The sequence below is a fragment of the Citrus clementina genome, unplaced genomic scaffold (genome assembly GCF_000493195.1).
Source record: "Citrus clementina cultivar Clemenules unplaced genomic scaffold, Citrus_clementina_v1.0 scaffold_5, whole genome shotgun sequence".
Lineage (NCBI taxonomy): Eukaryota > Viridiplantae > Streptophyta > Magnoliopsida > Sapindales > Rutaceae > Citrus > Citrus x clementina.
Genome location: NW_006262201.1, coordinates 34,699,053 through 34,715,420, shown reverse-complemented (window position 1 = coordinate 34,715,420; position 16,368 = coordinate 34,699,053). Strand labels below are relative to the sequence as shown.

At 36.0% G+C, this 16,368-nt stretch overlaps 2 protein-coding genes across 4 annotated transcripts; one reads left to right on the top strand and one right to left on the bottom strand.

Annotated features, from left to right (window-relative positions):
- The first annotated feature begins 534 nt into the window (after positions 1-534).
- Positions 535-8,303, top strand: LOC18043012 (U3 small nucleolar RNA-associated protein 4 homolog). Of its 2 annotated transcripts, none has more exons than XM_006433587.2 (11): positions 535-1,043; positions 1,158-1,301; positions 1,843-2,149; positions 2,237-2,300; positions 2,504-2,617; positions 2,737-2,899; positions 3,179-3,332; positions 3,510-4,099; positions 5,847-6,028; positions 6,609-6,869; positions 7,614-8,303. In XM_006433587.2, exons 1-11 carry the CDS (start codon positions 885-887, stop codon positions 7,927-7,929), a joined length of 2,454 nt encoding a protein of 817 aa, XP_006433650.1. In that variant the 5' UTR covers positions 535-884; the 3' UTR covers positions 7,930-8,303. The 2 variants fall into 2 exon arrangements, with proteins under 2 accessions (XP_006433650.1, XP_024039809.1); XM_024184041.1 differs by having other exon boundaries at positions 535-1,049.
- A 1,203-nt stretch (positions 8,304-9,506) lies between these two features.
- Positions 9,507-10,529, bottom strand: LOC18041498. Of its 2 annotated transcripts, XM_024184830.1 has the most exons (4): positions 10,045-10,529; positions 9,866-9,949; positions 9,729-9,789; positions 9,507-9,627 (listed from the first exon to the last, which is right to left on the bottom strand). In XM_024184830.1, the coding sequence occupies exons 1-4, from the start codon at positions 10,396-10,398 to the stop codon at positions 9,584-9,586; spliced, it is 543 nt and encodes a 180-aa protein (XP_024040598.1). In that variant the 5' UTR covers positions 10,399-10,529; the 3' UTR covers positions 9,507-9,583. The 2 variants fall into 2 exon arrangements, with proteins under 2 accessions (XP_024040598.1, XP_024040599.1); XM_024184831.1 differs by lacking the exon at positions 9,729-9,789.
- Between the last annotated feature and the right edge of the window lie 5,839 nt (positions 10,530-16,368).

The following is a 16,368-nucleotide window of genomic DNA, read 5'->3' as shown; positions in this document are numbered from 1 at the left end:
TATAAGAAGTTAAGAACAATAGAGGAAAACACACCCACTTGACCAATGCAGTCCGTCATCGATGATGACAAAGTAAATTTTTTTATGAACTGTTTGCATCTTTAAATTTTAAAATTTCTTATTTACGTCACAGTAAAATTATTGTAGTTTTCTTCAAGTTTTGCAAGCTATTTACATTTTTAACGTTGCTTAATGTTAAAATATATAGAACGGAAAATTTAAAGTTGAATTAAAATGTAAGCGGTTGACAAAAATATCCCTTTTATCATATGGCTTAGAAGCGGCAGGTTGCGGTGTTTAATTTCAAGCATTTTTTTTTATACTATTTTTTACTATTTCATAGAGTAAACAAAATAGTATTTGAATACTTTCCAGCGTATATATACAGGTTGTATATATTTATATGAGTTGAATTCGGTTTTGTAGGCTTAACCCAACACAACCCAAATTTTTAAATGGGTAAATAGAAATCCAACCCAGATTTTGAAATTTGATTTGGGTTGAATGTCTTGGGTTCAGGTATGGATTGTGGTTGTTTTTGTCCACCCAAATGATTCACAAATAAACCTCACGGCCTCCAAATCCTTCCAATATCAAACACCGCAAGGTTCAACAACAACTTGCATTCCCTTGTCGCTCGCGGTCCATCAAACGGTTCGCAAACCGTACCAATCGAACCCACACCGTTCCGGTTCAGATATAAAGGCACACTCGAGTATCATTAGCCGCGCTTAAACCCTCAAAAACCTAGGAGTCGCCTTCTTTCTTTCTTTCTTTCTTTCTCACATGCTCTCTCAATCTACCCCTAAATCCTCTCACAGGCTATCACAAAACATTACTTGTAACCTCCCGATTCTAATCGCACTTCACGCTTAGTTGTTGAAATGCCCATTTACCGGAACAGCTCAATCGACTGGAAGCCGTCTCCGGTAGTAGCCCTAGCCACCAGCGCCGACGATTCACAGGTAGCCGCGGCTCGCGAAGACGGCTCACTTGAGATTTGGCTAGTATCTCCAGGCACCTCCGGCTGGCACTGTCAGCTGGTAATAGTAATATTATTAACACTGATTTATTTTATTCACTTCGGTTAATTATTGGTTCAAGCTTGACCTGTGCTTCATTTATTTGTTTAATTTTGTGTTTTCATGTTTGTTTAGACCGTTCATGGAGATCCTAAGTCAAGAATTTCATCGCTTGTTTGGTGTCATGCTGGTAAAATGGGGTTGCCTGGTGGACGGTTGTTCTCTTCTAGTATTGATGGGTCGGTTTCAGAGTGGGATCTTTATGATTTGAAACAGAAGGTGAATGCTTTTCTTTGCTCTTGCATTATTAATTACAGAGTATTGTGTTGCGTGCTTGAGCTTTAGACGAGTGAAACTGTGCCCACCGGACTTGCAATGAATCCTAGTTGTGTTACTAGTAAAATGTATTCTTGATGATGACCTTTTCTTTTTTTGGTCACATGGACTAACTCATTTGTAGGTATTCTTATTATTTTGAACTTCCCTTTGTTTGATGGATGCCGGGTTTAACCTGGAAATGATTTTGGAATCACAAATCAATTTACCAATCATACAAGTCTAGATGGAGTTTAGGCTGCACTATCAAGGAAGGTGTGGTATTGGTAATATTTACTCTAATAAGCAATGAAGGAAGTGAAACAAATAACCTTGCCTGTAGCACATTTTGTTATGGTTGGTTTATATATTTATTGAATTTTCCTGTTTTGGGCTCATTAAATGATCTACTCATTTATTGCAACTTTTACGTGATTAAGACTAGTTATTATGTTTTTTATTCTCTGAATTTGTATAACATGTCTTCCTCAATGTGCATCTGCAGATTGTACTGCAGTCAATTGATTTCTCAATCTGGCAGATGGCTGTTGCACCCTCTAATAGTTCGCTAATGCATGCAGTGACTAACTCAGACCATATTGGAAATGGATATTTAAATGATAAATCTAATGATAGTGATGATCACGAAACCAGTGAGAGTGAAAATGATTCTGACTCAGATGAGCTACATGAGCAATCTGTTGTTGAGGACAGACGTGTAGCCCTTGCTTGTGATGATGGTTGTGTGAGGATATACAGGATCACTGATTCAGATGAGTTGATTTACCATAGATCATTGCCTAGGGTCAGTGGTGAGACATCTGCACCCAAGTGACTATTCTTGTTGTGTCATTGTTGCTATTTTTATTTTAAGTTTCGTGGTCATATTTTATTTGCAGGGCGTGTTTTAAGTGTGACCTGGAGTGCTGATGGTAATATGTTATATTCAGGGAGCAGTGATGGGTAAGTTTGTTATAAAGACTGACATGCAATGTTCTTCAGTTTACATGATTGTTTGTCTTCTGGTGCAAGCTTTGGTTTGGTATGATTACCAGCTCACAGCTTAATTGGATGTGAATGCATTTATGAGATGTACAGTATTCTCTTTTTCATTTTTCCTTCAATCTAGAACTGTGCTTAATATATCGACAATGGAAATTTTGCAGGTATATTAGAAGTTGGGATGCTAAATTGGGTTATGAAATATATAGGATTACGGTCGGGCTGGGAGGCTTGGGCAGTGGACCTGAACTTTGCATATGGTCATTACTTTCCCTGAGGTAATAAATGTTCTTCTATGTGTATTTGTGAATTAATTGTTGTATTGTTAGTGCTTTGGTAGGATGTAAGTTTATGTAGAGACATTTACCCTTGCTGATTGTGTCATGATCAAATTTAGGTGTGGGACCCTTGTTAGTGCAGACAGTACTGGCAGCGTTCAGTTTTGGGACAGCCGGCATGGAACACTTTTGCAGGCTCATTCTTTTCACAAAGGAGATGTGAATGCTCTGGCTGCAGCTCCTAGTCATAACAGGGTGTTCTCTACTGGCTCTGATGGTCAGGTATGGACGGACAGTCACGTCCCTGCATTATTCTTCTATTTATAGTAAATACTTTCTGCTGTTTGTAAGAGTTACCATCAAGATATCTGAGAAAAATTGTTTTATTCCTCAAATGTGTGTTTACATTAGGAAGAGTAGTTATTCTTTATTTCTCCTAGCCAACGTATTGTTGTTACGAGGGAAAAATCATTTATTGTAATGTTAAGTCGCATTCTGCTTCTTGTTTTATTTGATTGGGCCTGAGCTATCTTATGTCAATTAAGTTGCTTCACTTTGCAGGTTATTCTATATAAGGCTTCATGTGAGTCAATTGGGCCAAATGATGGCCTGTCTTCCTCTGAAGTAATTAAGAAATGGATATATGTTGGCTCTGTAAGAGCTCATACACATGATGTCAGGGCTTTGACGGTGGCTGTGCCGATCAGTCGTGAAGGTGTGTCAGATTTTGTTTTTGTTTGATGTTTGATGTTTTGTTTGTTTCTTTCAAATTTCAAATCACTTTAATTTATGCATTATTCTTTACATAAATCATGATTTCATCCGTGTACAAGATATTTATTTAGGTCTTTAGCTGTTTTCCAGTTACTGAACTGTGTTTTTTCACTTGTAGATCCTTTGCCAGAAGATAAGGTAAAAAGAAGTCGTGGTAGGGAGAAGCCCATTGATTTTAGCTACCATAAGTGGGCTCACTTAGATGTTCCCATGCTTATCTCTGCCGGTGATGACACTAAGCTCTTTGCCTACTGTGCTAACGAGTTCACCAAGTTCTCTCCACATGAAATCTGCCCTGCACCCCAGAGAGTACCCATCCACCTGGTGCATAATACGATATTCAGTCATACATCTTTACTTTTAGTTCAGTATTCTTGTCGGTTAGATATCCTCTCTGTTCGTCTAGAGAATAATGTAGAATCTCGCTCCTCTTCTGGGGGCCATGCAAGTACAAGTTTGTTGGTCCAAGTAAAGAGTAAGGCATCCCGGAAAATTATCTGCAGCACCATTTCTAACTCTGGGATGCTTTTTGCATATTCAGACCATGTTAAACCCAGCCTTTTTGAATTGAAGAAGGGTAAAGTTGGCCAGGGTGAATGGATTATCAATAAAAGACAACTTCCGCGGAAACTACAGTTTGCGCATTCCATGATTTTTAGTTATGATTCTTCACAATTGATTATAGCAGGGCATGATAGAAGGATATATGTAAGTATGTTCTCTTTGATAGAATTTCATTTCTTTTTCTGATTCCTAATGTATTTGGGATTTTTTTTTCTTTGTTTTACATATTTAATGAGGTTCATGCTTTTGGAAGAGACTTGGGTAAACTTCCTAGCTTTAGTGGCTGGTATCTCCCTTGTTTCTTGTTGCTTTCCATGTTACTCAGTAAGAACTTGAGTTTTCACCTGGAAATGCAATGTAAAATGGGTTTGCACATTCTAAATTATTTACTTTGTACTGGCCCAGTGGTTGACAAGGTTATAAATGATCATTAATGTTATATGTTTTTGACTTTCAACTATTATTCTTGTTTTGTGGGTTTTAAGCATGATGTTTAGTGATAAAATACTTATGGTGGGCATAATGTGGACACATAATTTATTAGTGATCTACTTGAGTTTGAATTCACAATGTGGAAACTTATTTTGTGTTTTAGATATAATTATTGGAAGTTAATTCATATTTGGAGCTTAGCACTTTGGGTTTGTTTTTCTGCTTTTGTGAGTTATGCTTGCTTCATGATGTTGGTGTTATTTGGGAAGCGGTCCAATTTTCTCATGGGATTATAGCAGGGAACTGCTTGACACGTAATTTATTAGTGATTTACATGAGTTTGAATTCTTAATGTGGAAACTTATTTGTGTTTTAAATATAATTATTAGAAGTTAATTCATATTTGGAGCTTAGTACTTGGGGTTTGTTTTTCTGCTTTTGTGAGTTAATGCTTGCTACATGATGTTGGTGTTATTTGGGAAAAAGAAGTGGTCCAATTTTCTTATGGGATTATAATAGGAACTGCTTCCCAAGTATTACAGGATACTGTCTCACATTACAGGCAACCTACCCTTATTGAAGAGTGAACAAGCATGGGAAAGGGCATTATCATTTCTGACTAAGAAAGTAAATTATTTCTTGAGTCAAACACACTTTTAAAGCATGTAAAATCCACTTAAGGCATCCTTTTCTGATGTTAACAGTTGAAACATGATTGAAAATGTACCTGAATTGGTGAGGATTTACAAATCTTCTACCATATAAATGAGTTAATATGTCTGCTATATAGCAGGATCAAGTCACCTGGACGTAAGACAATTACATGGAAACAATAAATTGTATTGATGGTTGGAGCACCTGGTCCTCTGGATAATATATAATCCTTAGCCCAAATAGAGGAATGGGTCAATGGTTTTAGTGTCTAATAGGCAGCCATAATATCCTCTGATTGGTAGAGCTTTGTAGCATTTACCTGTCTGTTCAAGGAGGATTCGAGAAGCTTAAGTGAGATGAAATCTTCTTTGGGCTTGATTGGTGGGGTACTTTTATGTCTTTCTAGTCAACTTCTGGAATCAAAATTGATAGATCAATTGTTGTCTATAACTCTTAATTTTCTCTCAGTTTCTGAGTTTTAGGGAATGAAGTTGCCTCATGAGTTTTTTGTTTTTTCCTTTTTCCCTCTCTTTTTGGCAGAAGAATTGTGTGCTTTGATGTGCTCCTTTATATTTGTTTAATGTACTTATTTTATGAAAAAATCGTTTTGTATTATTTTGCTTTGTCAATTTCTGCATTCCAAATGTTTGAGACCATGTCTTCTTCATAAACTTATAAGTTTGAATGAAATGCCTTGTCATAATGCATTTTCCTTGAGAATAAGATGATGCTACAAGAAAGACTTTATACCAAATCCTAGAAAATAGTTAGATACTATTATTTATTGTTGTTTTTCCTGCTACAGGTTGTGGATGTCAGCAGCTCTGAGCTACTACATACTTTCACACCTTGTCGTGAGGAGCATGATAGGGAAATACAACCTAGTGAGCCTCCTATAACAAAAATGTTTACAAGTTCTGATGGGCAGTGGCTGGCTGCCGTGAACTGTTTTGGGGATGTGTATATATTCAACCTGGAGATTCAAAGGTGTGTGTGGATGTATTTATATTTGCCCCTCTCTTTTTAGTAATTATACTAGTGTCTGTTTTATATATAGATCTATTGATAAAATAATCTTCTGTTACGAGGAATGCGTGTCTATGTGTAACCTAATTACGCGTTTAACCTGTAACTGAAGTTATTTATGCTTATTTGAGGGATTAACTATAGTTGCCTGATAATGTGTTAAAACGTCAACTGTTATATGATGGACTCCGTAGTGATTGTAGATACCTATTTATAATACTTATTATGTGGATTATTGTTTTAGTCACTCCAGTGTAATGGTTCACAGCCGATAGCTGGCTTGCAACAATTTTAAACACGTATTATAGCTCGGTGTGAACATTTTACAATTTTTTGGTTATTCTTTTGAAATATTAATTTCTGAAACAGCTTGTTCATATTTTTTTTATTAGTTTATCTGAAACCTATTCCTAACTTTCTAGAACAAATTATTGGATATGCATGATAGGGTACTGTGGAGGGATGTTGCAAAATTCTATTGTTGTTTATTCTCTGTTCAAAGCTCCTCATTGGATATAATTATTTCGGTTTGTTGGAACAGGCAACACTGGTTCATATCAAGATTGGAAGGTGCTTCTGTCACAGCTGCTGGTTTTCCTCCTCAGAATAACAATGTTCTTATAATTACCACCTCTTCAAACCAGGTCTATGTATTTGATGTGGAGGCTAAACAGCTAGGAGAATGGTCAATGCAGCATACATTTGTTCTGCCGAGGAGATATCAAGAATTTCCTGGGGAGGTGATTGGGCTCTCTTTCTCACCTTCCCCTAGCTCATCATCTGTTATCATTTATAGTGCCAGGTGCGACTCTCTCCCTCTCTCTCTCTCTCTCTCTCTCTCTCTCTCTCTCTCTCTCTGTTCTTTTTTTTCCCCTCTCTCTTTCCTACTCGAATTGTGTTCTGTCAGCAGCTTTCAATTTGAAGATTGCACTTAACTAAATCAAAGTATAAATAAAACTTTAGAAGTATAAGTGGAAGCAAATAAACACTCTGGTGATGCAGATAGTTCAATCTGTATTTTGGCATATGCATGCTGATTTAGAATTTTGGTGCTTATTTTGAGTCTATAGTTTACTATGGTATCAATCTGTTTTTTGGTTAAGAAAAAGAAAATGCAAGTATGTTTGGTATACCCTCTCTGTCTTCCTTTATTTCATTAGTCAGTTTGCAGCACTTGTTTCTGTAGAGGAAAACTAGAAGTTGGATAAATTTGTACAGACTTTTTTTAATTGATTTACTTGGTCATTTTTGCAAAGCAGTTCTTTTGTGCTTCACATTATAATTTAAATGGCATGCTCTGCAATATATTTGCATTCTGCATATTGTTCACTTATTCCCATTGGCATTCAACTTGTCCCTTTCATGCTGTCTCATTGGCTGGGCCTCTCCCAGACCCTACCTTTCTCTCTTGGGTTTGAACTAAGTAATCTTCGTTCCTTCAAATTGTAGAATATGTTGAGACCTGCAGAGTATTGTGATAATCTATTGGGGTTCTATAATCTATTTTGGTGGCATTCTAATATTTAAAACATTGTTTGTGGTGTAGGGCAATGTGTGTGATTGACTTTGGGAGACCAGTGGATCCAGATGATGAGACTGACATGGTAAGTGGTCAGGGGTCTGCTTTGAGGAAGATAGCTAGTACACCCATCAATGGTAGGCTGAAGCGGAAGTTGAGAGACTGCCAAACAGAGTCTAATAAACTGCATGGTAGAAAAAATTTTGAATTTTTTGCTTTCAGAGATCCTGTTTTATTTATTGGACACCTTTCCAAAAGTTCCATGTTGATCATTGACAAACCATGGTTGGAAGTGGTTAAAACTTTCGATGCCCCTGTTCACAGACATATTTATGGAACATAATTAATATACACAGCTGGGGAGAGTTCAAATGTGGCAACAGATTGCTTCTGTTATAAAAGCACCCATTTCTCCTCATCAGAAACCTGTGAAGTGGGAGGAGGGGGGACAAAATGCTTGGAAAGAGATGACAAAGATTGGGAGGCCAGGCAGGGGTTTCTGCAGCTATGCTGCATGTTGTGTATTGTATTCCTCTGAAAAATTTTGTTAACATGTTAAGTTAGTCAATTTTGTCTTCCATGATTCTTTTACGCCATAAATTTGTATGTTCGATGGGTATGTGCATTGATTTATTGACAAATACTTTTTTTTAACCAAATTTTTAGCTTACGTTTAATGGTTAATAAATTAATTTAAAGAGTTATCCGTTAATAAAGCCCAGCCAGTTTTCAGTTTTCTCATAGTCGCGCATTCTGTATTGTTTTGTCACAATGTAATGGAGGAGATTCTTGGACCGGGACGAATCCTTAATCCTTACTGCGCTTTGAAGCCAGAATTGGTACAGGCATGGGAATATTTGCCAAGTAATGCAAAATCATTCAACTACAAAGATTGGTTGGTTGGATGATGGGTGCTTTCTTCACCCGCTACTTGCTTAGTTGCCATGAGTAGCTAAGTTTGCCTTCTGAGAGGGAGAAGAAAGGAAGAACGTTTGATTGGAGGAAGACAAGAGGTAGTGATCTTGTCCCGTTCGTAAAATCTAAAGTCTTTTTCCAGGATATGGGTACTAATTTTGAGGATCAAATCATCAAATAAAGATTATGAAAGGAAGGCAAAAAGGCCAAAACAAATTTAATAATTATGTAGCAGTATTGTGTGTATGGATCACATTTTTAGTGGGTAGCTATCAGAAAGAGGTGGGGGGGGTGCCGCTTTTGGTTGAAAATGAAGCTTAACTTTTGGTTACATCCATGTGGAAAATTGTCTTGTTCCGAGTGCTATTAGGCCGGCCGTGGATTATCAAATTCACCAACCCTACCTAGTTAGTGTGAAGGAAGCTAGGCTGGCAAATTAAATTACTGATGTGGAAACTGGTGGGTCATCTCATATCATCTATTGGCCTCTGGATTTTGGATGTTCATTTGATTTCTCTCATATCCTATGTGTCCTGTGCGGTTGCCTACTTGCCTTCTCTCTTATCAATGAAATATGCTAAGACACCCTGTTCTTCAATGGACCACAACTCTTATCATAGCATTAAAAATTTTTCTTGTTTTTTTCCACCCTTCAGTTTCCAGCTTTTTTTCTTCAGATATTCAATCCGCTCTTCTTAATCTTTCTTCCATGACATCAGAAGGAGCACTGTGGTTGGTTTTGTGATTCATGTAATAAAATATTGGCTTTGCTTTGTTATAGGTTTATTTTGTATGCACAGAAGATATATAACTAATCGGTTACTAGCATTGGTGGCAAAAGTAAATATGTAGACAGGAAAGACAGTTAACTTTTATTGGTCTCAGCTTGTTTCCCGCAGCTTTGACAGGAACATATTAAAAGGAGTAGAATAGGGGAGGGGAAAAAAAAACAAAATAAAACAAAAGTGAAAACAAATTAACAAGACCCCTAGGGAGATCTAAATGCATGATTTTATGTTTTTTACATGCCTCCCAAATCCCAATTCTCTATCCTGAGCAACTTTGCTGTGGAGAAAAACATATTACAATCGCCATTTGTCATTCCCACTTTCCTCCTTGAAACCACCTGCAGCCCAGAGACGATACACAACAAATTAGTTCTGGGAATAAAAGGAATCATTTAATTTTAAATTCAGGTCTTGAACAAGTAAGAATGAGCAAGCTAACATTTTTTTCCAGCCAGAGAGGATGGCAAGAAATCAAAATGCTTTTTGAAAGTTGATTTTCCCTGCAAGAGAATTGGCAGGATATAAGAAGACGGACATTTTATATACTAGTGGTAGAGAGAATAGCGACCACAGTACCCTTAAATGTGTTGTAGAGAAGCCTTGTGAATACCCCAAAACCTGCTCCACTGAAGCTTCATTCTTGGAGAAACTGATATTTTTCTGTACAAATAAGGAAGTTTCAGGAACCCATTAGCTAAAATTTGTTTCCCAAGACTACAAATTTATGAACAATTAGCAATGTCATTGAAACTTGCCTTGACAGGGGAGCTAGCAGTGTCATCGAGATATGAATTATGCTGTTGTTGTTTGATCTTTTTTTTGTTTTTGCTCTTTGCCGGGGCCAATTCGGAAGGCAAATGAGGAGAATAAAAAGAACCCTTTTCATCAAAGCAATCTTCATCGTGTTCGCAATAATGAGGAGGCCCTGAAGATGCATCAGACACCATGGACAAGTCATCTTCTTCTTCTTCTTCATTATGTCCATCACCAAGACTATAGCATTGGTATCTGTTTCTTGAAAGAGATGCTTGATCCAAGTACGAAGTCCACCCAGACTCACACCCACTGCCACTGCTACTACATTTACATTGTGAAGCGGATAGATTCATTATTACTAATACACTTAAGACACTCTCTTCAACCAATGCCTTTTTAAAGAAAATGAAAGTGCAAACACCCACGCTCTCATTCAAGTTCTTTGTCTATTTAAGTAGAAGAGCAAGAGAAAATAAAAATAAACCAAATGACATCACACTCAAATCCTAGACTAGTTTTTTCCTTTGCTCCATCTTATTTTTTAACTCAGTGGATCAACCAAAATTGCCAGTTGGCTTTGTGTGGCTGTGTGAGCGTGAGAAAGAGAAAGGAAACAGTAGAAATTGGTATGGTAACAGTAGTTATCTTCAGCTTTGATCTTTCTACTAGAATGGGGCTGCCACTACTCGTGTCCTTTCACTTTCAGTGTAAATTTTCAACGTATTTTTCACTTGTATCACATCTTTTGACTCTTGGTAGTTGACAATATTTTACATATAATAAAAAATAAACCCCTTAATTAAATTTTCATGGTCTGTCTTCCTTTCAACAAAACAGACATGTTTCATTGTTAATCCCCGTCATCCTTTTAACTACATAATGAGCATAAGACTAAAATCAGAAAACAAATTTTATCCATGTATCAGATTTCGTCTTTTCTTTTGTTTTTTGAATTTCTTGGCTTTTTTTTTTTTTTTACCGAGAAGACTAAAAACAGCTTTCATAATATTCCGTCACCACAAAAAAAATTGAACTATTGAAATGGACAGATCACAGTTGAGTTTGCAAACTTATTGGATTTTACAACTATACATCAATAATGCTTGATAGATAATTTCCAAAATCCATATTAATTGATGGGTCCAGTACGACTCGATTCATACCACATTTTAATAGCTAGATAACATGAATGGAAGCAATTTGTTCTTAAAAGTTACCAACCGTTCATGTTTTTAAGCAGCAACTATTAAATCTAAAGGGTAAATCCAAAATTTCTTCAATGAGGGAGTCACAGTACGATTAATATAGTTGGATGTCACGCTAATTACTTAGAAGCAACTAGTGGAGTCTTTTTGACTTTGTTGCGTTGTTGGTTGGTCTCAATTTAGAGACCTGGTCCTCATCGGCGTTCTTAAGATTGAGACTAAAGATGCTTTAATTGACCACAAGTATTAAAAAGTTAAAGTTGTCTCGGTTTGATTTTTTTGTTTTATGTTTCCAAATTTTTTAAATATATTTCCGCGTACCTTCTGTGCAAATATTTGGTCTGCATGTTTGGCTAAAAAAACGTATTATCTTACACAGCAGGACATCAACATACAGCAAAATGATGGAGCTGTTAAGTTAGATAAATGGGAAAAATAAATACACGATTGATGTGTCATGATGTAGTGTTTGTATTGATGCTTACAGACAGGAAACTTTCCGCCATTTTAAGGTAGAAATTCCATCCTTGGTACATTCCATATAGCTGTTCTTGGGCCCTACTGGTAGTAGTGGTGAATTCTTACTCTTTCTCCTGTAATATTTTTGACATTTTACTTCCTATTTCTCGACATTTTTCGTAACCTATTACCCTCTTGACGTCGGAACCACTTCATCACTATATCTTTACAGCTTTCATAATTTCTATATTCATGTTCGAGACATTATCGCATGTCGTTTGAAAATGAATCTTAAGTTAACTTGAGGCAAACACTCAACATTTATTTATTTTTTTAGTATGAGTTAGATTCTATTTTATATTGAGGTGGTGAGAAAAAAAAAAACTGTAGTCGATAAACATAAGTCGATAGTGTGTGGTTAATATATGTTTTAAATAATAAATTTGATAAAAAAATAATATTTTTCATCATATAAATATAGGATAAAATAAGATAATTTTTAAATCATAATAATAAGTGATTATTAAATATTTTAATTCTGTAACTTAAAAATTATAACGAACCAACACCGCAATACTAAACATGGCTTTAGGCCAACGAATTTCTCTACTCATTTGATAAAAAATTACCACCGGAGGATCATGAAAGACACAAAAGATATATTCTATCAGATATGGATCATCAGAATTTGCTTCTTCGAGTGAATAGAGGGCTAACCAATTAGCCGAAGAAAACAGCTGTACGGCATAAGGGCGGTATCTATCGGGGACATGGCTACGGTGCAGAAGCTGCAAGTAACAGCTTCGAACTTACCCATATCCATCACCTTGCATTGGGACCTCTTTCTCTCTCCTCTAGCACCCGTGGAAGTTCCGCATTGGCTGCTGTTACTTACAGAAGCCGTAACATAGACTTCTCCATCTATCGGTATGGATGACCAGAATCTGCATGATTGGTAATTAATACAAAGGTTGCTGCTTCTACTCGAGATTATAAAAAGGAGAGCGTGACGTACAATGTGTATCAGTGACCCTTAAAAATGTGAAAAGCTGGAGGTTGATCGATTTGTTAATTGTTATACAATGATTATATGTGACTCCATAATGGGGCCAATAGTAGGATCTTAATTCGTCTGAATATCAAAATGGTCCCAAGACAATAAACTCACACGCACATGCCCTTGGCTAGCTTGTGGCCCTTTGCCAGTCCATAATCCGTAATCTCTGTGTGTTAGTTAGCTAGTTGCCTTGTGCTGCTTCGAGGTTAAACGTTAATGGTTGCTTTGAGGATTTCTTTGACAGCTAGCTTTTCAACTCTACTCCTTAAAGACCTGATTTTGAAACTATGGTCAAAATTCTAATTTATGATCAACTTAAGCTTTGAGGTTTAAATTCTTGTTTATCAACTAAGCTTTTAGGTCAACCCATTTCTTTAAGTTTGTATTAGAATCTCAACTTCAATCTCGCTCTTTGCTTCCTGAAAAAAAAGAAAAAAGAACTTTAATCTCACTCTTTTGTGCATACTCTATTTCATTTTTAATTTCTTATTTCATTTTGATTCTTTTCTCTTGATTTGTCTAAGAACACTCATTTCAGTTCACATTTCTTATTAAAGTTAATATTATTTTTAGAATTTTACCTTCTAAGTTAATAGTATCATTCAAAATCCATAAATAATTACCAACACATAATGGGCTGTGCCTGCACCGAGCAGCTTGAGATTATTTGCTAACATGCATATCATATGCATGGTCCCCTCTCCCCAACAATATATATTGCAAAGGTCAAAGCTAGCTAACCAGTTGCCATTCTCTGATCTTGGAAACTGATCTCAAAATTCAAACCCTAGCTTCCAATATTCTTGAAGAAATCTCAATCACTTCATTTCTTTCTCATGGGCTAAAACGAACAAACTCTCAGTCTCTATCAATGTATTAAAAGTCAAATCTGTATTTTGCTACCTGCTTTGGTTTTCCAAAGAAAAACCAGCATGCTTACAACTGTACGCATGATTCTCGACTACTTAATCAAGTTGCAAAAGAAACTATCATTACAGTTCATATATATATACATTGGATTTAAATTCAATATTTATTTATTTACACACAGTACACTTATTAATATTTTTATTTTCTTAATTTTAGAGAAATTTGATAATAAGTTTTGAAGACCGAAAAATAAAAAAAGTGGAGCAAACCTGACAATTAAATGTCATGTCATTTTCAGAATGACCGTCCATACCCTTGGCAGCTTGGCCGGTTAGGTTTCATTTCAATGACCGAATTTTTATCACTTATTGTTACCATGCTACGGACCGTCTAAATTTGAAGCCAAACCGACTAATTAGACAAGTCTAAGAGGTATTAGTTCGAGTTGATTCTATAAGATTTCATTTCTAACACATTCCTTATAAATAATTTAAGAATTCTCTAGGAAGTGATAAAATGCAATCTTTATAATACTTTGTACATAAAATGCTCTAGATCACTATGGGTCATAAAGGGTTTTTTAAGTTATTAGAACTCTCTACAATAGAAGCCTGTAGAATTTAGTAGAGTTAGGCAAACCTCCTTATAAATAGAACATGACACTTAATATTTCAAACAATAACTTATAAGTAAGAAGCGGACAATCAACTTGTAAGCAAGCTCTCTTATACACACACTCTTGCGGTTACAAGCTCTTTTTAACGCAATTACTTTTTTTTTTCTCTAACTTTTCTGCCAACATTTTAAGTTAACTAAATTAAAAGTACAATATTACTTAACAACTCTCGGACAACACAACTTATTACTTTAACAAGTACAATATTAATTATTAGATGAGATTTATTTTGTTTATTTAATTATTTATTTCACTGCGTATGATAACGATCATATATATAGACAGGCACTACATGCGTGCACGTTGACACTAGAAAGTGCATGGATGGCAGTAACAGAGAGAAAATTAAAGGTAAAGGAAAATTCCATCCGGATACAAGTGGCCATGTTTTTGGGCTTTTATCGAACAGATCATCATGATTCATGCACGTCTATCAACGGTTTTGATCTGCTGACGACCATTGATGTTGATCTTGATCTTGCCCTAGCTCTTGGCATGGGATTCCCTTCCCCAAGCGAACTGCTCCATTTTGAACCAAGAAGCAGGACTGGCTACGGGGTAATTATTTGAATGGAGCCCCTATAGACCGTAAATTTTAGCTTCATTCAATTGCCAAAAATTCCACCAAATGTATCGTGTATTATCAATTTTTATGTAAAATATAAAAAGTTACTGCTATTCCGTGGTTTAAGTTTCCAGGAAAGTAATATTCGAAGAAGCAACTTTAGCTGTGTTCCTAGCTATGGCTTCCAGGGGTACAAATTAGCATTAAATGCACGACCATGAGCAATTAATTAAAAGAGTACGGCTGACAGGTTGTTCACTTTTAGGTTTTTAAGTTCAACACTTAAAAATATCATTCAACTTATTTGTTTTATTGACTTTGTCTGTTCGCGGAACAACTGTTGGATTTGAAGCAATGATATGATATCCGACGGCCTTGGGTGAAGAGAATGAGAAGTATTCTTATGCGCGGGCCACCATCACAGCCGGTCTCTTGACTTAAGGATAGGGATTTGGGGTTTCCACGAAACATTTTTTCTGCTTTAGGAGGCTGCAAAAGGCAAAGGCTGGCCTGATATTTAATCGGAAACGGAATGAATTGTGGTGATAGCATGAGAGCTACTGATATAGTGATATTTTTCTGGCCAATTGCAAGGTCAGTAGTGTATATCGACGACCCGATTTAGAGGATTGAGATCGTATTACTTATTATGAAGATTGAAAATCCAAAAGAATTTGCTATGAATAATTATCTAAAAGTTATTATTATTTTTTTAATGAGAAAGTAATAAATTTGAGACCTCAATCAATTGTCAATTGTCCTAGCACAGTGATTATAGAAAATTGAAATATTGATGGTTGTAGGTAGTGTGAAAGCTATTTAATCATGAATTATTTATTTAAAAAAAAACGAGGTAAATAAATTACTAAAATTCATAGATCGATGGTGTGTAAAATGATTTTCCCTATTTATTGGTTCAACACCGCTAGCTTGTTCCACTTATGATCCAAGTAATATTATGAGAATAATCATAGAGTTGCTCTGTATTCCATTTTAATTTTTTTTTTATTTATTTATTTATTTTAGCTCTTTACCTGGCGTCTCCAGCTTGCCTGGTAAACTCCTAAGGCCACTTGTTTATTTCATGGCCTACAGATTTGTAAGCCCAAGTCCGACGGCATGTTCACCACAAGACAAAACCCAGCGTAAGTAACCCCCGGGGCAACGCAGGCCGGTAGGCGTGGCTTTTTGGCACTTTGGCATCGAATTACATTGATTAAAATTAAGTGAAAATTTTAGATACCAAATTAATACTGGTCAACTCGTTTTGCTTGGGGAATCTAGTACTAAACGGAACCACCGAAGGTCGGGTGATGTGCTATTTGAACCCGACATTTATCTCATAAGCCCATTTCTAATTAGGGTATGGCTCAGTAACTTAACCCAATATTACAACTTACATACATCAACTCAAGAATTGTTGTACCCAATATCCCAAAAGTATTTATTAGTTAGTATTTAATAACTAATAAATAGATGAATAAATAGATG